This window comes from Diplotaxodon limnothrissa, linkage group LG9 (genome assembly GCF_057381915.1).
Source record: "Diplotaxodon limnothrissa isolate DT_005_m linkage group LG9, D_limnothrissa_male_GT1.1, whole genome shotgun sequence".
NCBI lineage: Eukaryota > Metazoa > Chordata > Actinopteri > Cichliformes > Cichlidae > Diplotaxodon > Diplotaxodon limnothrissa.
In genome coordinates this window covers 739,925-763,082 of record NC_140604.1, presented here as the reverse complement: position 1 = coordinate 763,082, position 23,158 = coordinate 739,925, and the positions used below count along the sequence as shown (strand labels likewise).

General features: G+C 41.9%; 1 protein-coding gene across 2 annotated transcripts in view; it reads right to left on the bottom strand.

The window, feature by feature from the left end:
* Nucleotides 1-23,158, bottom strand: part of LOC146624948 (rho guanine nucleotide exchange factor 4-like) — a 119,858-nt gene that overhangs the window by 76,387 nt on the left and 20,313 nt on the right. The window contains exons 4-5 of one of the 2 annotated variants that reach the window (XM_085361861.1): nt 12,090-12,623; nt 8,542-8,647 (exon numbers count right to left, since the gene is read on the bottom strand). In XM_085361861.1, the coding sequence (XP_085217987.1) occupies nt 8,542-8,647; nt 12,090-12,623 (640 nt within the window). Of the gene's footprint in view, nt 1-5,671; nt 5,940-8,541; nt 8,648-12,089; nt 12,624-23,158 lie in introns of those variants that run through there. The other variant, XM_085361862.1, reaches the window with a different exon arrangement.

The following is a 23,158-nucleotide window of genomic DNA, read 5'->3' as shown; positions in this document are numbered from 1 at the left end:
ACCTGTTACTATAGATGAACTCCATAAAGCACTTAGTAAATGCCAAATATGAAATCACAATGGATTTCCGGCACAATTTTATAAATACTTCTACCAAATCATGTTGTCATGATCCCACAGAGTAATGACACAAATAATACCAAGCGATATTATGACTCTCCAACTAAAAACTAACCAACATATCGCTCTCTCTCATTAATAAACACAGACATTAAAATAATCACTAAAGCTCTAGCTACTAAAAAAGAAAACGTTACCCAAACATGAATACATCCTGAACTCTCTGCCCCCCTCTCACGGACAATAACCATATCCAACTTCTTAATAGCAATGAACTGGTCTGCATTGGTGCATCATATCTTTATTCTCTTCCCCCTCCTGCCCCCCCCCCCCCCCCTCTTTCTTAAATAGATAACTATCATATCTGATATCATATCTCACAGTACAATAATATTGAATGGGTTGCATTGTTGTATTTTGTCATGTTTCTCAGGTCTTTGTCTGAATTTCTACGAACATTATTGCTAAGGATTGTCTTATTGCATTGGAGTCACACTGGGTTAAATATGTACACTTGGGTTTTAAGGGGTATTTATTATTTTCTTCTTTTTTTGGGTTGTATGGAAGCCCCAGACGCAATTTCTTGACAATGACAATAAATAAATAAATACCTAAATACCAAAATCAAACCAGCTTCATGAAAACCTGAAATGACAGATTAATCAACTTCATAACTTACCTCTAAACACCATACCATAATAATCATGCTAGCATTAGATGCAAAAGAGGAGTTTGATAAAGTTAACTGGACACTTCAACCTACACAGACTGGCTTTTGGACGCTCAGAGAAAAACACTGTGCACTTCACCCAGGTAAATATAGCACAAAACCAACTCAACGTGTATTATTGTAGGCTCTGCCTTACAATGCAAAGCGCCTTGAGGCGACCGTTGTTGTGATTTGGTGCTGTATGAAAAATTGACCTCAACCATTTGTCAGTTTTAGTCTCTCTTTCCTACATTTCTGCACTAAAAAAAACAAACTACATTACAATTAGTGTAACTCTGACGGCCTGGTGGAATGCAAACAAAATGTCCAATCTATAATCAAATCCAGGACTACCATAACAAATAATCCACTACTTCCCTCCAGATTAACTGAAGAGACCATGAAAATCACTCACCCCAGAAAAATAACCTCCAAACTACAATTTTCCAATATTGATGTATCTATCATGTGTTGTATATCATCATACAAATGGGGAAGTGACCTGGAGTACTCTTCCAGTGCTGACCTCTGGACAGAAATGTGCAGTAACATTTTGTGACCAAAAATGCACACTTACTATTTACACTTTATAAAACAATTCACAGGACCCACCTCAAAGGAAAATGTTTCAAATGGCTTTGGGTAGCATTGCCACTCGTTCACAGTGCGCTTCAGGGAGCTCAGGCAATGACTTTCACACCACATGGGTGTGTCACCCAGTCCTATAGTTTACATGGCTGTGACTGAGAGATTATCCAGAATCCCTGCATCTCCAACACTGTGCTTCATTGTAGGCTGAAACCATGCACATGTCCACATGTTTTGAATACTACAGTATGTTTTAGTTAAACAAATAAATACCTTGGCCCCACCTTGGAATTCCTTTTTAATGTATTGATTAGTGTTAACTTATTTTAATTCATTTTTTTATCCTTTCTCCCTTTTTTCTTCTTTTTTCCCCTCTTGCTGATTTCTCAGCATCTGTGTGGGTTAGACCGAGACCACATGCGGACCAAGTGATTTAGGAAGGCAAGCCAGGTCACCAATGTAGATTCATCATCAACTAGATCAGTGTCCTTCTCCCCTAATAAACAGGCTCCCTCCTTAGGGTCTGGGGGCAACCCGAGGCAGTGCTAAGTCATCTAGAACAGAGCAGTGCAGTACCACCTCCCGGTGGGACATGCCCGGAACAGCTCACCCAGAGGAGCCCAGGAGGCATCCTTGTCAGATGACACACCTCAACTTCCTGTTAAAAGGGAGTTTTTCCTTCCCACTGTCGCCAAAGTGCTTGCTCACAGGGAGTCATATGATTGTCGGGTTTTGCTCTGTATGTATTATTGTAGAGTCTACCTTACAATATAAAGCAGCTTGAGGCGACCGTTGTTGTGGTTTGGCGCTGTATAAATAAAACTGAATTGAAAATTGAATTGAATTAAATGTTAGTAGTAGTAATAGTAATGGTGATGGTGTTATTACTGTGGTTATTATCCTCGTAGCCAACAAACATGACATACAACACATATACATGTTTTGGCTTTGTTCTTTGTGTTTTCATCTTTTCCAGTTGCCTTCTTTCTTGTTTCTGTCTATGCACACCTTTTCCTGTTTTATGTTCATACAATGTCCAACGAAAGAAGAGAATGACATGGGAGAGACAATAATTAGTGTAAATAACAGAGTTCAGGTCCATCCCTATCTGTCAGATGGTCATACAGGCAAACACAAGCAAGCATGCATGTGCACACTCATATTTACACATACAAACACTTTGGTTTCTCTGGCAACCGCTACGGGAATCTTTGCCCAGTAGAGCCTCTCCTCCACAGGAACAGCTCCTGTGTTGGCAGCTCTCACAGATAGTTGCAACATTGTGTCAACATTGAACTTTTCTCATAGCTTTGCTGTATGATGCTTTTAGGGGGCCTTGCTCACATTCGCTGTGTGGCAACATCATGGCAGGTCAGTGAGGCTCTCATATTTGATGACAATGAGGATGGATTAGATGAGGAAGTTTTAGAAGCTGAAGTTGACACGGAATATAATCTGACCCGACCAAGAAAGGATTGATGAGGAGGAATCCAGTGATGAAGAGAATGGCCATGCAGAGGTTGATCTCACATTCAAGTGAAAGAATGGGAACTTATCCCCACCCGAGAATGAAGGTAGGCTTTCAACTGAAACTGTCATCAGGACTGATGACATCACATCCTGCTTTGAACTGTTCTGGACTCAGTCCTGAGTCAAAGCCATACTGGTAAACTTGACCAACTTGAAGGGGAAACAGCTTTACAAAGATGATTGGGAGGAGGTAAGTCAGAAAGACATCAACGCATGCATGAGTCTTTGATTTGAGTGGTGAGTACAGATCCAGAAATGACTCTACCAGCAGTTTATGGGATGCAGAGTCCACTCGGACAATTTTTTCAGGCCATCATGTCACTCCAGAAAATGTACATGTTGTTACGGGTGATTTGCTTTGACAGATACAAGACCAGGTCGTGGTCAACAAGACAAAAATGGCTGTGATGAGAGAAGTTCAGTTGGTTCGGTCTGGTTGCTTTAGGGGACACTGCCCTTTCAAACAGTATATGCCAAGCAAGCAGTGTAAATGTGGCATAAAGGTTTTGCAACATGTGATGCCAGGATGTGTTATGCTTGGAACATGTAGGTTTATACTGGGAAACCCACTGATAGTGTTGGTGAAAGAACCAGGAGAGGTTTGTGGTTCTGGAGACTGATTGGAGGTCTCAAGGGACAGTTCCTCCATCTCCTATGCTCTTAGTCACAAGCTGAGTCAGAAGGCAGTATGGTTTGGGGATAATTTACTCTTTACACAAATAGGTGTAAAAGTAACGCAGGTGTTACTTTATGTGACTGTATAAAAACTTGAAATGGTTTCAAAACAAATATTGATGCAAACTTTCAGCCACAGTGGTCTCTGATGATCAGTTTACTATGTTTCAACTGATCCTTCTTAGAGTGAAAATAATCCAAAAGTTAAACTCAGATTAATGAGACATGCAGAAACTGTAAAGTTCACAAGAACATAAGTTGATACAAAGATCTAACACAACAAGTGGTGATAATGTATCTATTGTTATAGTTTTTTATGGAATGGTTGTTTTTGAAATTGTTTAACACCAAATGAACACAACGTTCAATAGCTTATCCCACATAACCTCTCCACTCTCCTATTTTATTTGTTTATGTCTCATGCTTTTATGATTCTGTAAACTTCTTGCTTTTATTCTACTGTGTACAGCAACCTTCAGTGTTTTGAAAGGCGCTTTCAAATAAAATGTATTATTATTATTATTATTAACGTGAGGGTTAACGGTGCCTCCTGTGCAGAAGCAGAGTTTCTCTTTCTAGTAATCTTTGAGTACAATTCCAACACGTCCCACTAGTTTTGGTTTTTAAAGTCTTTGAAATCTTTTCTTCTGTACTGTGTAGCTCTTGAATTTCTTCATGATACTTTAAGAGAAATAATTCTGTTGACAACCAACAAGTCCAAAAGTAACAATAAATACTTCCTAAATCACCCCGGAGTGGTTCCTATCTCCTTTCTGCTCTACCTGAGCACTTTATAGAGCCTGCCTCATTCACACAAGCACTTTCTGTCTATGCTTTTTTCTTCTAACAGTCACCCACATTCATACTCCAGTGGACGCATCAGAGAGCAACTCGGGTTTAGTATCTTACCCATACAGACTGGGAGCTGCCAGGGATCAAACCACCAACCTTCTGATTAGTAAATGACCTGCTCCATTGCACAAGCCAGAGCCAAGCTTAAAACACCTGGTGGTGTTTTCCAGGTGGTCCATCATTCAAGTTCTAAGCAGGCCCAACCCTGCTTAGCCAATGAGATAGGGCGAGCTCACAAACAGCCAGTGATGTTCTCTCCAGAACATCACTGGCTGTTTATTCTTATAATGAAGACATGTCCCATAATGTCACTGTGTTTACAGATTTAGGTCAGCTCCACATGAGCAACAACTGGGCCATACACACGGATACACACATGCACAAGCACACAGCTGGACAAACAAAGCCGGAATGACAACAACTGGGAGTCACAACAACTAACGCGATGCCATTTTGAAGAGGGAGAGCCCGGCTACATGCCACAGCATCAGCAGCTCATGTTTAGCATTTAACAACAGTACAAAGTGCATGAACACACACTGATGACAGGGAACGCGGGTGCATGCAAAGACAAGTGCGTCAGACTTTTGGGCTAAACCTTTAATAACACTGTCAATATTTTCAATCATGCTTAGGCTATTAAACATGTCTTGAACTATTTTTAGTCCCCTCAAAGAATACTAAAAATACCAAAAAAGATAACACCTGGTTCATTATCAGAGACTCTTTTGTTGCAATAAAACACAGTGTGTATAATAAGGTTAAAGCTATAATTGTATTTCTCACATCAGATTAGAACCTTGACAGTTTGAATCAACCATATTTTGTTAAATATTCATGTTTCTCAAAGATAAATGAGTGTGCATAAAAGTCAACCCTCTGCCTGTCTTATCATATGGGACTTTCCAAAAAAATGTCATCAGTGCCAGTTTAGACAGACGATTCCAGTGATCCCAGCTCCAGCCCAGAGAGTTCAGTGCAGCATTAAGTGCAACAAGCATTTCCACAGCGAAGACCCTTTGTGTGGCAGACAAGGACACACATTTCAGACCATAAGAAAGGGCACAGCAGGACACAGAGCTGCTGGCATTTTCTGGCTCTCTCTGCATGACTAAAGCATCCGGCAGCCGGCCCACCCAAATATATTAGTACTGCACCGTCACTGTCAGTGGGTGTCAGCTGAACAGCTGGAACGACATGCACTCACGCAAAGCGTACCCAGTCCCATCCAATCCGGAATAACACACTACCACTTACCTGTGGTGGAGTGCAGACTTTCCAAACTCCAATAGCGAGACAGGACCCCCCTCAAAGTGCCACCCAAGCTGCCTCCTCCTCCTCCACCTCCACCCTTGCATACACCCACTCCGAGACCTCCGTCCACCATGCCGTCTACCCCTCTGCCTGTTGGGCTCCCGCCGTCTGATTCAGAGCCCGGTGACAGCCCAGAGCTGCCACTGCCGCTACTACCACAACTGCCCCCTGGCAGCGGCACGCCCCCCTCCGAGCCCTGCTGAGTCCGCATCCCTGTGTGGAAACCCAACAACAAGGGGTGGAGGGAAATGTAAAAGGGGAGTAGAACTAAGAGAAAATAAAGAAAATGAAGAGAAGCGGCTAAGTAGATGGTTTATTCTCCTGGCAAGCGGACAGCACAATGGAGGAGGAGGATGAGGAGGAGGAGGAGGTAGCCTTTTGGCTGGTATCTGCTGCGGTATTTGCTGAGGTAAGCTTCAGCTGTCAACTTCCCGCTTTCTCCTCCCATGCACAGAATAGAAGAGCCGTAGCAGCGCTCCACTCCACCCTTGGATTCTCTGCTCCCCAGTGATACAGCGCTCGTCTCCTCTCTTTCTGTTCCTGCTTCTCTTGCTCTCTTTATCAATTTGAACGCTGCTTCGCTTCCTTACATTAAATCACACAGTCATCTCCCTCTCCCCCTATCGCTCACTCTGTTTCCAGGCTCACATCAGTAGGGGTCCTGCAGGGGGGTTTCTGCATCTCGATCGTGTCATTTGCCTGCTACAGATAGCCTGGATGGCTCACTAATGGTGCAGAATCCATTAAGGTTTCCCTCCCGCAGTCTCATATAGTCCCCTGCTCTCCAAAACATACGACAAAGCAGAAACATATGCACATGCACACACTCTATATTCTGTTGGTTTTCAGGAATGATTTTTTTAAGCCAAACTGGGTTTCCTACCATTGTAAATAAGGCATAGTATACACATGATGCTGTTTAATATAGAGAGTTATATCAGAGGTGTGAAACAAACGGACCCTGACTGAACAGGTCAGAACTGTTCGGTCCAAAGACTGAAAACTGCAGAGACACGCTTTCTACTTACACCAAAAAGGAAGTGCAACATATGAAATAACTACAAGAAATTTGCAGTAATTACCAAGTATTTCATATATCAATACTAAATCATTAGTCTCCATAGTAGACTGAAAGGGCTCAGTATCTTTTCATTTGTAACTGTAGTGTCTATTGATACTGCGTTTAAAGTTCCCTGAACAAAAATGTAAATAATCCACCTGTTTAGAGGATACTTGCACCAAAACCCCAGCGATGTCCAGCTGGGCAGAAAAGTGTCCGTTTAAAAGGAAGACAGAGTGGGCTGGGTGACAGGCCAGCTCAAGCTCCTGCAGTGAGGGCACAGCAACTGTTGCATGTGAACATCATTTCTTTTATTTTTATTTATTTGACCCAAAAGTTCCCTTTAAAGAGATCAAACTGTGACCTTTTGAGCATAATTAATGCATTTATATCCTAATAATAGCAGAGTCTAGAAAAAAACCCAACATAAACAGATTTTTCTAAAGATCAAACCAAACTTCAGATGATAATATTGTGCAAAAATGTTTTAGGTCATTTGAAACTGCAGCTTCAAATTCAGCGATAAATAAAATAAAACATTCATTTGCGAGATTCCTTGAGTCGAGTAAGGGTCTCGTGACTTCAGAATGACCTGAATGATTCTGTTGCATCCTCATATGTACATGAATGATTACCAACCCAACACTGACACATTTCAAACTAAAGACAAGGTAAAATCAGACATCACTGGATGTGGTACCTGGTCTCAGAGTTCAGTGCTTTGACCCAACAGCCTGTGTAAACAATTCAAATGTATCAGTGACGGGGATAAAAGACAATGGCATGGGAGTGAAAAGGGCTGATGTTAAACTACACAGCAATGTCAAACATACCCATACAAGCTCGGAGCAAGTGTGGATGCTTCTCTGCAGCAAACCTAAAACTAATATACATTAGTATAAATGCTGGAGAGGAACATGACATACTGTTCATATATCGGGAATAAGAAAATATATGGATTTTAAAAACTACTTTTCTTTAGGACATAATGGAAGACATGTTAAATAAGTAAGAAGGTAATAAAATAAACAGTTAATTTAATATTTTTAACCACTGCTGTGCTTCAAAACATCATTATAGACCTTCAATAGCAGCCTCAGATGAGTGCTGCTTTTGAAAGTGAGACTGAAAAGGATAAAAAATCTGTAATTTGTTGAGTAAAGTTTTGATTATTTTTCTAACAATCTGCTAACAAATGGCAATTTCATAATAGATCGATAGTTGTGAGTAAAGCTTCTTTAGTTTGGTTTGTTCCTCTGCATTTTAAAAATAGGATGGAATCCAACCTCACCTCAGAGAGCTGTTAATGATCAGTGTTGGTCAAGTTACTTGAAAAAAGTAAATGGTAAATGGCCTGTATTTATATAGCGCTTTACTAGTCCCTAAGGACCCCAAAGCGCTTTACATATCCAGTCATCCACCCATCCACACACTGCTGATGGCAGCTACATTGTAGCCACAGCCACCCTGGGGCGCACTGACAGAGGCGAGGCTGCCGGACACTGGCGCCACCGGGCCCTCTGACCACCACCAGTAGGCAACGGGTGAAGTGTCTTGCCCAAGGACACAACGACCGAGACTGTCCAAGCCGGGGCTCGAACCGACAACCTTCCGATTACAAGGCGAACTCCCAACTCTTGAGCCACGATCGCCCCTGATGACTAAAGCTGCACAGGTTCGAACACTCAGTCAAAAACGCTGCCACAATAAGACACCAGAATCTAAACCCAACAGAAGCAGAGTCGGTACTTACAGGAATAAGAGATTTGTCTCCTCCTGCCCAAGCAGTCAAGACCGATGGGGGTGCTGTGGGAGAAGCAGTGGGCCTTGATGGGCTCCAGGGGGGCTCCGGCATCTAGCTGTGGAAATAGAGCATGTTTTATTATCATCACTGTTCATTGGCACCCCAATGAGGATCATTAACATGTAACAGTCACATACTGGACAAACCTGAATCATGAATGGGTGTTCGAGAGACAACATGTGGGTTAAATAATGACAGAGCGGTGTAAGTATGTATTTCCAATCTGAGTCACTTTATGTGACTTATGTGGGTTGAAGGCTGAAGGGTTGCCAATCGTTCCAGTGAGCTGGGACCTGGACAAGGCTTTTTCTACCAACCTCTGCACTATGAGAACATGAAGGAGTTTTTAATCTTGTTCAACCGACTGAAAGATGTGAGAACATCCTGATTCTCTGGCTTAATCACCAAGAACAATCCTGAGTTCTTTCATCAATAGACTTCTTACTTCTGCTCTCTTTCTGGTTTTCCTGCCATGTCATCCAATGTCCATGTCCTGTCCAAGTGCCTCAGACTACCCTGTTGTCTGAGTTTTATCCAAGTTTGTATTTCCAATCCATATGTCCAATGGATATTATTCCTCCGAAATTCTATAATGGGGTTCTCCTTGTCATCTACCTCTGGCTCCTCTCCAGTATCAATCAGTCTCTATAATCGGGTTGGAGATAGCTTTAAACAGCTGCTGTCATTCCTTTGCTTATAAAACCATCCCTGGAAGGTTGTGTTTTTTACTAACACAACAACTAAAACACACGTCCTTCCTGGTGAACAGCTGTCTCCAGAAGACCAAAGGGAAGCTTATCGACTGGTCCCAGGTTGAATCCCACCAAAGGACACACAACTATCATCAGGAGGGCCTGTCAGTTTGGGGATTTTTGTGAAATAAATGTATTTCTTTTTGTTTAAAAAAATATCCACTTTGGAAATAAGTGGATCTTGATGACTACTTTTTAGGGCTCCTCATTCTGCCACTTCTTGCATGCACGCTATCATGGTCTTCATTTGTATACATGTGTTTGTGATATATATTGGCATGAAAAAAACAGTTAATTAATTGCATGCGTGCATGCGTGTGTGAAAAACTCGTGACTCTGTTTAACAGTGCTTAGGAAATACTTCAGAAATGCATCATTTTCATAAGGGGGCTAATAATTATGGAGTCCCTCAGGGTTTAATGCTTGGACCAATTCTCTTTTCTTTGCATATGTCATCCCTGGGTTATTAAATGATTATTTTCATTATTAAAGTGTTTCAAAGACATTTTCTATCACTGCTTTGCAGCCAATACACAACCTCAAAAGCCTCTCCCACCTGCATGAGTATTTGAATAGTGTCTTTTGTTGTAGTCTCACTTTTCACTGCCTTGGTTTTAGGTATTGTACAAGTGAAGACTGTCAGAAAATGACTACAGCAGACATCTCTTTACAAAACAGAACCAGCTTTACCCCGATCACATTTGCACACCAGACCTCTGCCTCCCCATCACATATTTATAATACAACAGATGAAAACATGGATGTGTCGTGGGCTCCCTAGTTAAATTCAATTCAGTTCCATTTTATTCATATAGCGCCAAATCATAACAACAGCTGTCTCAAGGCACTTTATGTTGAAAGCTAAAGACCCTACAATAATACAAAGACAATCATATGACCCCCTTTTGTGCAAGCACTTTGGCCACCTCGGGAAAGAAAGTATTGCACAAATGGAAGAAAGCACATCTTCAAGAAACTTAAAGAAGTCCAGTTGCTTTCTGTCCAAGCGCCTTAGATTATTAGTTGAAGAACTGTGCAACATCCGTCACTCGGCTGTGACGGCTGAGCCCTGACAGTAAGGTAGATCCTACAATACGCAGGCAGCAGATCCAACATTGCGAGCTGGGTTTCAGCTCCACTTCTAACCCCAGTCAGTATTTGCAACACTCACTGTGCTCATACAAAGCTTTTTATCAGCTGTTTGCTGAACACATCAGCAAACGACTGTTGCAGTGCAGCAACACCTGCTCTCTGGGCCTGTGTAAAATGGTTATTACAACGGAGGGAGGCAGCAGTGGTGGAATTTGGCACCACCGGCCCCAGCTCATATATCTCCTTAACCAGGCTCACCAGAGATGCAGTTTCAGCCTCTCTCCATGCTTTTAGGACTTTGAGGTGATATAGCTGTGTGACCGTACCACTTCATAGTCAACGTTGCCCACTCACCGTGTGACCACAAAGGGTCCTTGCCACTCGGTGAGCAACTTTGAACTTGAAGGGAGTAATACAAGCATTTTTTCTCCCAGTAAAATTCCCTGAGTCCTGTGTTGTACAGGCGCTGTTGACACTCCTGGGCCTGGAGCAAATGCACTGAATTTTCACAACAACCCCAACTGTGCAAAGATGCACACGAAAGGAGGTGGGACACCAACTAGTGAGAAACAGAATGACAAATGGAACAACACTGTCATCCCTTATGTAGCAGCTTTGTCAGAGAAACTCGGGAGAATCTTCTCCAAGCACGACATCCCAGAGCACATCAGACCCAGCCACACACTCAGGCAACAACTGGCCAGGACAGATTTCCCAAACGCAAACTAAGCAACAGTGTATGCTCTGCAGTGCAGTGAGGAGTGCTTAGACTTGTACATCGGAGAAACCAAACATCCATAAATGTATAGCACGACATAGAAGAGCCACCTTGACGGGGCTACAGACACCTTAGAGGGCAGGTATCAGAAGGAAAGCAGGCTGTGGTCTCTATGGAAAAAGGATAGAAGAAAAAAATCATGCAAGATCATTGCCTCTATTGCAGTGCTTACACACTCAAAGTCCACCCAGCACCCAAGCCTGGGGCTCTGGTGCAGTAGCACAAACCGAAGGGTGGCTCTCTGACAGTTACTTGCTGGGGATCTCTTCAAACAGAGTTTGTGAACAGCAAATATCCACCTTACGTGCAAATACAGTTAATTATGGATTGGGTGCATATATCAGCTTCTGTGATGCATGAACTGTCTTTGTGCCGTGTTCTTCTATGGTGTTTGGATTCTGTGCGAGTGTGGTGATGTAGAAATACTGTCACACGTTTGCATATTTCTGATATCTCTGAAGTTAGGAACTTCTGCATCGGTATTATTACCCTTGTTTTTATCATGCATGTTATATCACTCTCACGTAAGTCTGTTTTGTCTTCGCTGTGCATTTTTCCACATTGTATTTGACACTGATTGAACCTGTAAATGTTTTCCCTGTTTAGAATAAGAGGAAGTGTTATTTACACATAAGTGCTGAGCAGGTCAGGATTTTGTACTTCTACATGCTCAACGTTACATGTTTCTAATTTTACTCCACATGCCTTCTCTCTTCTTCTTAAATCTGTGAATGTGTCTTGTTTTCATGTGCACAATGCTGCTGCTGTGTCTCCACAGTACTGTCCTGTGTTTCCTAGTCTCTATTCAGTCTGTCCCCACTGTTGTCCTCAGGTTGTACAAGCAACTTCACTACTTGAGTGTCTGAAGTGTTTACCTTTGCATCAAATGTCTCCGTTTTGTGTTGCTTTTGAATATGCAGACTGCATGGCTCTGTGCCGCCTGTAACAACAGTTTGTAAACTGCACTGCTCTTTTAGTTTCTCTGTGTTTAAATGGGGTTGGATCTCAACTGAAAAAAGGTCTTTTTTGATGAGTTTCAAAGGAAGATTTGGTGCCACACAGTTTTCTGGTCCTTTTTTCATGCTGTAAGTAGATGGTTTGACATAAGTCTCTGTGACATCTCGGTGGCTGTCCTTTGCTGATACTGATTCTCTGCGTCGAGCCTTAGTGTGCCCACTGCAGACGCTGACTCCCATTGCTTGTCGCAGCAAAGCGTCCACAGAATCCTCTCCTTCTCCACTAAAATCTGACAGGATGTCACTGTGCCATGAGCAGGAGTCAAAGTACTCAAATGTTTCCCCATCTCCTGTGCTTTGCTCACACCACTTCAGGGAAACCGTACCAAAGCCCCTCTCCTCTGAGTCCATTGCTGCAGAGAGGCTGTGAGAGTCGTCAGGGGCTTCCCGTGGCTGTGGAGACATTAAAGAAGACGAGGTTGAGTAACAAACCAACAAGTTTAGCACACACAGACATATATCTATCATTTTATACACTACCGGTCCAGTTTGTTATTGAAAACTATGCAGTTTAATGTCTCATTGCACTCTGAAATGAAAGCATAGTACAAATAACCAATTGGAGTTGAAACAAAAAAAAGAATTCATTAACTCATCAAAGTAGCCACCATCCATCCATCCATCCATCTCCATCCGCTTTATCCGAGGCCGGGTCGCGGGGGCAGCAGTCTAAGCAGAGTAGCCACCTTTGTGACGAATATTTGATTTCTATTGTAGAAACACGGCTGTGTTCAGCTGTTATATCTGCCAAAATTCTTCCCATATCTGCAGCACAAGTTCCCATAAATGTGGACCTTGTAGTTGCTTTGCTTTCACTCTTCTGTCCAGTTCATCCCAAAGCAGCTCGATGGGGTTTAAGTCTGGAGACTGTGCTGGACCTCCATGTTTTCAAGCTCACCGCCCTGTTCTTTGTTCCTGAGGTGGTTCTGACACAGCTTGCACTGATGCTTTGGGTCATTATCCTGCTGTAGGATGAAGCCCTGACCAACTAGACACATACCAGAGGGTCCTGCATGGTGCTGCACATTGCTGTGTAGCTGTTTAGGTTCAGGGAGCCTCTCTTTGTGTGCAAAATCGTATACAGTATGCTCGTTTGTTTTGTGTATCTGTTTATTTCAGGTTCTAGCATTGTGCTATGCAAAGCTTTGCACATTAGCCTGTTTTTTGTTTTAGGCACCATTCAAAACACTCAAGGTCATCTTGAAAACTCATCAATCAGACTGACCAAGCTAGTTTAAACAAGTGCATCTGAAAATGGAGAGAGGCATTTTATGAATAGCTAGTGCAGCTGAAGGCTCCTGACTGTTGTACTGGTTCTCTCCTTCTTTGCACAGTCGAGGAGCATGTCAGGCTATCTTTCACTGTGTGTTGTACTCGTATGCAGGTGACAAATAAATAATCTTGAATCTTGTCTGCTGCCACTTAAGGTCAGTTTAACAAATATCAGGATCAAATGCTTATGTTAGCCAACCTTCTTCTTGTTTATATTGCTTTGCCTCTGCTACAGATAAGACAGAGGTCACAGTAATGTTTATGCTTTTCTGCATAGTAGACCTACCTTTGAACAGTCTGCAGTCTTATTGTTCATACATGTCTGCACTGTCAGCTCTTTGAAGAACCTCAAGCATGAAATGTCTCCATATCATTGTTACTTTGTAAAAACATTTCTGTTTGAAGCATCAGGCTAGTCCACACTCACACATACTACATTCTGTTAAAGGTCAAAGGTTGCACTTACTCTCCATTTCTTCAGTGCACCACCGCTGTGCAGCATCAGAGCACGAACGCGAATAGCAAACCAGCTCAGCAGAGCTCCCATGGTGTGGCTCACATACATTAACACTTCGAACACCAGCATTTACATACATGTGTCCAAGCTCTTCTCTTTCCCAGTACTACATCTTCAAAGATCCCTCCTGAACTCCTCTGCTTTGTCCATGATCATAATTAGTGTTTGTTAATGTCTTTGTTTGATCTTCCACCCCTTCTTTTCTTCTTTTACACACACAGATTTCATTAACAGAAAGTCTTGTAGCAAGATAACCGTAGACAGTGCAAAGAGCAATCCTTCCTGTTTCGCAGTGTTTCAGGGGTGTGGTTACGCTACATTAGCCAGAGCTTAGTCCAGCCTCAAAGCAGCAGGTACACCTTGATCTCTAAATAACAAGGAAAGACACTAAGAAGCCCTGCTATAAATACAGAGCTGCGGTTTCAGACAGAGAAGCTCGTGATCTCTGCACGTAACTCAAGGACATGGGATTGTGCATGGTAGACACAATGGTCTGTTGGTTGGGTCTGCTATAAATTGCTTTTCAAAACTATAAAAGTACAAATTGGCACAAATCAGCGTGTGACACTCTAAGATCAGGGTGTCAAACATAAGGCCCGGGGGTCATAATCGGTTCAGCAGGACTTAAATCCCGCTGACTGGATGGCTTTGGAAAATGTGAAGGAAAACAGAAAATTTAACTGCAATTTAGAGGTTTTACAGCTTTTCCTACTGATAAAGACCTCCCGCATGGCCATTCATGCTACACAGAAGTAATTAAGCCATAGGTTTCTGTCATTTTCCGCATTTAATTCTTAAAACTATAGCCAAAGAGTCGTGCTGACAGATTTCTTTCTGTTAAAATAGCACTTCATTTTGTATACAAGATATTTCAGGGACTAAATGTGTCGTTAAACTTCTGAACACTGGCAGAAAGGGCAGTTTCATTGGTGTGACCCACATATGATCAAAGTCAGCTAGATATGCTTCCAATGTAAAATGAGTTTGAAAACCCTGCTCCAGATGGTTTATACAGTCCCCATCAAAAGTTTAAGACCATTTGAAAAATGGCAAAAAATCCTATTTTGCATGTTTGGATCTTAACAAGGTTCCAAGTAGAGCTTCAACATGCAACAAGAAGAAATGGGAGTGAGACAAAACGTTTTTTTTGAGCATGCAGTTTATTGAAAACAATGCTTAAACTGAAACAGGCTGTTACAGCTGATCATAAGTTTAGGACCACACCTCCAAAAAAAACCCGTAAACCCCCTAAAACAGAAATCAAAGATCCAAACATGAGCTCAGTCGTGAGGAGCTCCACCGTTATTGTTGATCACTTCAAAAATGTATTGCAGCATGCTTGATGTGTTTCCATGAGGTGATGGGAACATTTCTCCAAGTGGGAACAGATGGCCGCATGAAGGGGATCTACTGCCTGGAACTGCTGTCCGTTTTTGTAAACTTCCTTTGCCATTCACCCCCAAAGGCTCTCAGTTGGGTTTAGATCAGGGGAACACGCAGGAAGTCCAGAAGAGTGATGTTATTCTCCTGGAAGAAGTCCCTTGTCCTGCGGGTATTGTGTACTGTAGCGTTGTTCTGTTGTAAAACCCAGACGAGGGCCCTCAGTCATGAGGGATGCAACATCTGGACACAGCCAGCGGCCGTTTGATGCCCCTGCACCTCCTGAAGCTCTGTTGTTCCACTGAAGGAAAAAGACCCCAGACCATTATGGCGCCCCCTCCACTGTGGAGCGCAGAAAAGGTTGGATCTGCTTGTCATGCCAGTAATGTTGGAAACCATCAGGACCATCAAGGTTACATTTGTTCTCATTACAATAAAACGTTCTTCCACCTTTCAGCGTCCCATGTTTGGTCCAAACGGTCAGTTCTGTGGCGTTCAAGGAGACGAGGCCTTTGAAGACGTTTTATGTTTTTTATAACCCTCCAGTCTCAGATGCCATCTGATGGTTATGGGGCTGCGGTGGGCACCAGCAACGTTTTAATTTGGGTCGAGGATCGTCCAGTGTCTCGACGGGCAGCCAACTGGATCCTCCAGCTCAGTGCTGGTGACAGTTTTTGGGTCTTCCACTTGACTTTTTTGTTCCATAACCCTCAGGATCATTTAAGAAATTCCAAATGACTGTCTTACTGCGTCCCACCTCAGCAGTGATGGCGCTGCTTATGCAGTTCAACAACCCAACCACGTTCAAAACCGTTCTTTTGAACGTGTAAGTGTAAGTGCTACTGGAACAACAGAGTCACACTGCTCAGGTTTTCTTCAAATGAAGAAAAAGATATTCACATCAAACCTGGTTAAAATACATCTATCAGAGTATTTCATGAATGAGAACCAATGAACTCCAATGAAGGCCAAAGCTTTGGCTCTGTGATCTAACTCTTCACTTAATCTTTAAACTACATGTTCAGAGCCAAGACCCACAGAAGCCTGTTGGCTTTCAAACTGATGGAATAAATATGGCGGTTATAACGATAACTCTTTTGTAAAATAATCAGAAGTATTCCAACCAAACTGTTGCACTAAAATCGTACATTTTAAGTGCTGTCTTTCATTTACTCTAATTAAGTGGAGCTGTGTGCCTTAAGAAGCTTAAGGGCTTAGTGGAGGAACCTCTCCAGCTGAAGATGGTGCACAACACCGAGGCACAACACTGACGCCTTACCACATTCATCGTCATCAATGAGATACTGCTCAGAGATGCTCTCCATAGAGCCTCCACATCAATGAGTTGAAAAATAGTGGTTTGACTTTAAGTTTAGAATTTGTCTGCTAAGCATTTTCTGTTAAATGAACTGCAACTCTGTACTGTAGCGCTCACATTTGTAAACACAGGCAGATGTGTCATTTTCCTTGGTTCCTGTTGGAGAAGGTGTGGTACATAAAAATGTAAATGGTAACTTTCTCTCACATTTCCTCAGTAGGAATACTGAAGAGATTATCCACTCTGGGTCATGTAATGAAAAATGCCTCAGCAGAGGTGCCACAGAAGTTTCCTAGTCCTCAGAGTACACAGGAATGGTTCCACATTAAGCACAGCGATATTCAGCACCAAGTTAAAAATGCCTCATCTTCTTGTACAGCAGGGGTCCCCAACTCCAGGCCTCGAGGGCCTGCAGTTTTTAGATGTGTCTGTGATCCATCACAGCTGATTCAAATGGCTAAATGACCTCCTCCACACGTTTTAAAGTTCTCCAGAGGCCTGGTGATGAACTAATCATGTGATTCAGGTGTGTTGGCCCAGGGTGAGATCTAAAACCTGCAGGACACCGGCCCTCGAGGCCTGGAGTTGGGGACCCCTGATGTACAGAGTAAGCCAACAACAGCTTCTCCTTTTATTTGCAGTTTATAAGGCTTCAAACATTTTATATAAAGCAGCAAAGGTAAACGGTTTCTTTCTGTATGTGAAACAGTGAGTGAATCTAAGTGTCTGCCATATTCCAGCTGCACCATCAGACTACATTAACTGGGCTGGAATACAGAAAACATTAAGCAGCTGTCTGCACTTCAGTGCAAACTGGTACATGTTCTAGTATTTATATTACTTATTATAGTCTCACTGCCCACTCTCAGCACATTCTATAGTTATAAAGAACAGCAAAAACTCCCTGAGTATTAAAAGAAGATCCAAGTTGGCTGCCACTTAAGAGTACTGTATCGAATGAAATGACTCGCCTAACTGTCAGTGTGTCTGTAACCACTGAAAACAAAAACACTCCCACATCCACAGACGAGGATCATGACATCTCACATCAGCCGAGCCTGCTGCTCAGCTGTTTCTGACATGCACACAAAGGTGAACATTTTATTGCTATTAAATTTTAGCTTCATATATAAATTACTTTTCATTATTTTATTTTATTTTTTTAAGATTTAACAATGTTGAATTTCCTGAGGGTTTGCCGTAGTCTGTTTTTGTGCAGCTGATAGGAACACCACGTCCACATGAACACAATCAACTGTTTGGGACTCGTTTCAAAAACCAGTTTTGAATTGAATTTCTGTTTGAAAATATATATTGAAACAGAGAAACAAGTAAATGGATTCAATAATCAAAGATGTACTTCTTACAGGGCAGCACGGTTCGCTTCCACCACCCAGCCGGGGTCTTTCTGTGGGGAGTTTGTGCTCCCCGTGCTTATGTGGGTTCTCTCCAGCTTCCTCCCACAGCCCACAGTCATGCAGTCAGTGGGGTCAGGTTGATTTGAAACTCTAAATCGCCCACAGGCGTGAATAGTTGTCTATGTGTTAGACTGGTGACCAGTCCAGGGTGTACCCTGCCTCTCGCCCTATGACAGCTGGGATAGGCTCCACCCCCCACGACCCTGAAAAGGACAAGCAGCAGAGGATGGAAACAAAGGGCTCCATTTCAAAAATATACAGTATATCTGTAGGCTCTGAGAAAGAAGACAAGCGTAGCTACATTTTGAGGGTGAAATGATGGCTGTGGGGTGAAGATTACGGTCACAGCGGCAGGTTCAAGAGCTTTTGTGTGCCTCACACTTTAACCTGCCTCCAGCTCTCTGATAGCCATGAATGGGGAGGAATTTGATAGATTTTTGTGTGACATTTATGATAATAACTGTAAAAGCTGTAGGGGAATATACGGGTGTCTGCCTAAAGGAGCGACCAGAAAACTGAGAGAGGTAGGTCTCTCCATTCAAAGCCAATGTCACTCTATCAACAGAAAAAGTACAAATTTCAGCAACTGTACAAAATTTCAAAAGTCTGAATAGAGGCACATAGCATACAATCCTTCTGATGTATGAACAGTGACTAGTACTGTCGTTCCACGCCAGGAGAGTCCTGCTGGGGGTCTCTTTGTTGCTGCGTTCTCCACACTTCTATGTAGGTTCTCCTCTCCAGGTCCTCCAACTTCCTCCCACAGTCCAGAAACATCCATGGGATTCTACTGCTCATCAGTGTGAATGATGCCTGTCTGTATGTGCTGGCTCTATGACAGACTGGATAGGATGTAAGGAAGAAAGTGGATGTATTTATTTGGAGAAATATTTCCCTTTCTTTTCTTTCCTCCTCCCTTATCTGCAGTGTTCACTGTCTGCTCTGCAGCACCTCTGCTGTCTGACTCACTGAACGTGGTCTAAAAGTGTACATGCTGTGTGGATGCAGCTTGCAAACCAGGCTTTCTTACCTTAGCTTATATTTTAGCATTAGTGATCTGATTCCTCGTGAAGTGTGTGGCACATTCCCCTTACCGTGGCAACACTGTGTTAGTGTGTTGTATAATAGTGACATCTGCTGGATTAAAAAAGCAGCTGCAGGTAACCTGAGTAGAGCGCTCATGGCAGGGTTTGTCTGTGGCAGTGGAGAAGGCGGGGTTAAATCATATGGAACGCCAGGACTGCCATAATGAATTAATTAAATACACCATTAAATAATTAATTAAATGTGTCAATAATTAATTAAAATTGGAATTAATTAATTAAATAAATAGTTATGACACATGTAATTAATTAATTATTGACACATTTAATTAATTATTTATGTATTTCACATTTTAATTAATTATTGACACATTTAATTAATTAATTATTGACACATTTAATTAATTATTTATGTATTTCACATTTTAATTAATTATTGACACATTTCATTAATTATTGACACATTTAATTAATTATTTAATGATATATTTATTTATTTCATTTTGGCAGTCCTGACGCCTGGCTCTCATCATGAAATAATTTTATCTGTCAGCCTCACCCATCAAACTCAGGGGGCGGGGTTAACGCTGATCGAGTCAAAACCATTGCTTTGGCCTGGTGGCCATTGTTTCTAGCACACAACAACCGGCATGTTGAAACTAACAGAACTGAACTTTGAAAAACCCTGTTTGTGTGTTACCAAATACCGTTTTAATATTTTTTTAGCCGAGAATGTAGTGGTTTAATCTTCATGTGTCTGGTCGGTTTGTCAAGATACAGCCTCTTTGCAAAAGTGTTTCGATGATTTCGGAGATGTCTGCCCAGTCTCACGGCAAAGCGTGGGATAGACCCGCTCGCCTCGCAAGCAATCCCACCGACAAAGCGCAGGCCCCGGTACACAGCTGTAGTAACCCCCGCTGACTTCTTTTACTGAGGTTATATTTATCGGTGTTTTATTTCCTGATGTTCTTATGTGTCCTACGTGTTTCAGTCGCCAATTCTGAATTATAACTAACATTAAAAACATGTTTAAGGAGGAGAGAGAGCAAATAAATCTGTTTAACATCTGATCTTTGGGTTTTTGTTCAGTAATCAGCGTGACCTGTGTATAAACACATAAAAGAGATAACGTTGGTGTTTCCGTCATGTAGTAACTGCTGGCTTTAACTGTACAAAGGTTGTTCGACACTATGAAACACATACAGACTTCATGATGTTCGGCTAATATTTTTATTGTGAATATTAATCATGCTGACCTCGCTCTGTACACCACGCAGCGAGGTCAGCATATCCACGATATCCTCAGCTCTGAGTTAACACAGAGTTTCCCAGCTGACTATCTAACTGCCAACTATTCCAGAGACGTGAAAATATACAGCATAAAGAAAAGTGTAAGAGACTCAGCAGCAGATTAGAATAACAGTTATACATTTAATAAATCACCAAATGAATCCAAGAAACGAGCAAACCTGTTCCGACAGTTTGAGTTTGTATTCCCTCAGCTGCAGACTCGCTGCTGTTTAAATGTTTGAAAAGGAAGATTAGATATAAAAAACGTCAAACATAGACTCAGTCTGCCTTCACATTTGATATGAGGCCAGCACGTATAGTGGCCTCAGCAGGCTATTACTGAAATACACGTGCTATATCATAAACTATGATATAAACAGGGAGGTCCTATTAACATGTTTAGTTTTAAAGGACACCTTCCTGCCTTTAGTCTCATTCATGAGCAGTATTCGTTTTCTTCTAACATCCAGAAGTCTGCACAATGTGTTTCATAGTTTGTAACAAGCCTTTGACAGGTAAACATAACATGACCGAAAAAGCAAAAAAAAAGAAAAAAAAAAGAGAGAGAGAGAGTGTTGACATAAGAAGAGAAAATTCTCTCAATTATGGAGACAGACAAATGGTTCATTTATGTTTGATGTGTGTTTATTCCTCCCTAAATATCGTCGGTGAAGTTCGCCATGCACGTCAGATTTTCCTGCGCATTTTTATACCTCTGCCAACAGAGAGAGAGAAAAAAATCACATTCTAACAGACAGCTGGTGCTTAGAATACAGTTGAATAACTATTAAAAAACAGATGATATTTAGATGATAGTTCAGTCTAACACATGTGCCAGTGAACCATTAAACGTCTGTGAAACTATGCAGTTATGAAACGTAACTTTAACCTCAGCCAAACCGATTTGCTCAGTTGTAAATAAAACAGCGAAGTAAACGTGACCCGACAGACAGAACCTGAGTGAATGAAGTCCAGCGTTTAACCACTGAGAGCTAAAACTCAGCTGAGGTTTGAAAGCTGTGTGCCGGTGATTGGACATCAGCCGCTGATAAAGCTGTTCGCCTATAAAGTGCTCTGTAAGGAAACAAGCTCCAGCAGCTCTGCGCTCGGGGAAAACACTATATTTACTTATCTTGTGCAGAAAAATGCGCTGACATTGCGTTATATCGAGCACCGGCTGCCCAGTTAAACTGTGACTATCACCAGGTAACTAGGCGTGTTTCTTGAATTAGCAGCAGGTGTTAAACAGCTGACAGATGAGGAGGAGGATGCATGCAGGTAAACTGAGGGTCTGTTGAGCTGATCGCTGGTTTCGTGAGAAAAATGTCAGCTCGTTCTTTATGTTACAGAAGCACAGAGACACAAGACCAGGCGGAAAGAGACGATCGTTCGGTGAAAATGAGAATCTGCGAATGCAACATGTGGAACACGGAGAGTGGAATATGTAAACAAACCGGTTAACGTAACCCCCTCGGTGCACTCTGCATGCTAACTGTTAGCAGAGCTAGTGAAATCTCTGAAAACATCTGAGCACTTTTGCAAACATGTTCTATGTTGACAACCTGACCAGACATACGTCGCGACATTCGCGGCTAAAACACTGTTAAAAGTGTAGCTGGTGACAGAAAAACGGGGTATTTTAAAACTACACCACCACCATTGCTGCCTGTGATTTGATCTGCATTCTGGGATAACTGGCTGCCCCAAGTCTACACAAGCAATCGATTTTCTAGGATCGACCTGTTTTGACTTACTTTGCACGGCAACCAATCAAATGTTAGAGAAGCTGCATGGGCAGCGTTAACCCCGCCCCCTGAGTTTGATGGGTGAGGCTGACAGATAAAATTATTTCATGACGAGAGCCAGGCGTCAGGACTGCCAAAATGAAATAAATAAATATATCATTAAATAATTAATTAAATGTGTCAATAATTAATTAAATGTGTCAATAATTAATTAAAATGTGAAATACATAAATAATTAATTAAATGTGTCAATAATTAATTAATTACATGTGTCAATAATTAATTAAAATGTGAAATACATAAATAATTAATTAAATGTGTCAATAATTAATTAATTACATGTGTCATAACTATTTATTTAATTAATTAATTCCAATTTTAATTAATTATTGCCACATTTAATTAATTATTTAATGGTGTATTTAATTAATTCATTATGGCAGTCCTGGCGTTCCATAAAATCATGCCTCACTGGAGAAAAGTTTTCTCATTGGTTCCATTGGTGATGATGAGCCAATCAAAGAGCACCAAAGCCAGTCTCCCCTCCTCCGCTCAGTATAAACACAGCGTGGCATCTCCTCACTGCACGAACACGGCAGCTGTATTGGTCGTGTGAGCTTTCTTACTGCATGCATCGGTACAGTTTGTTGTTCTTTGTGCTTCATGCATGCACCAACGATTCAGTATTGTGACACCTTCTGTCCAAATCCCACAAAGTTGATGCTGTTCATGTGGACGTAGCTTTTTCAGTTTCTCTGCTACGTCCACATGAGCAGGGATGTCCTCACCAGGATGGCTTTCTATCCACATATGAAAATAACACATGGTGTCAATAAAGCTTCAAAAAAGAGCGCAGAAATCAATCGATGACTCCAGTGTAGCTGTATCCATCTTTTATATACAGTCCTTGTAGTTGTCACCCATGAACCACATGAGCAGCTCAGA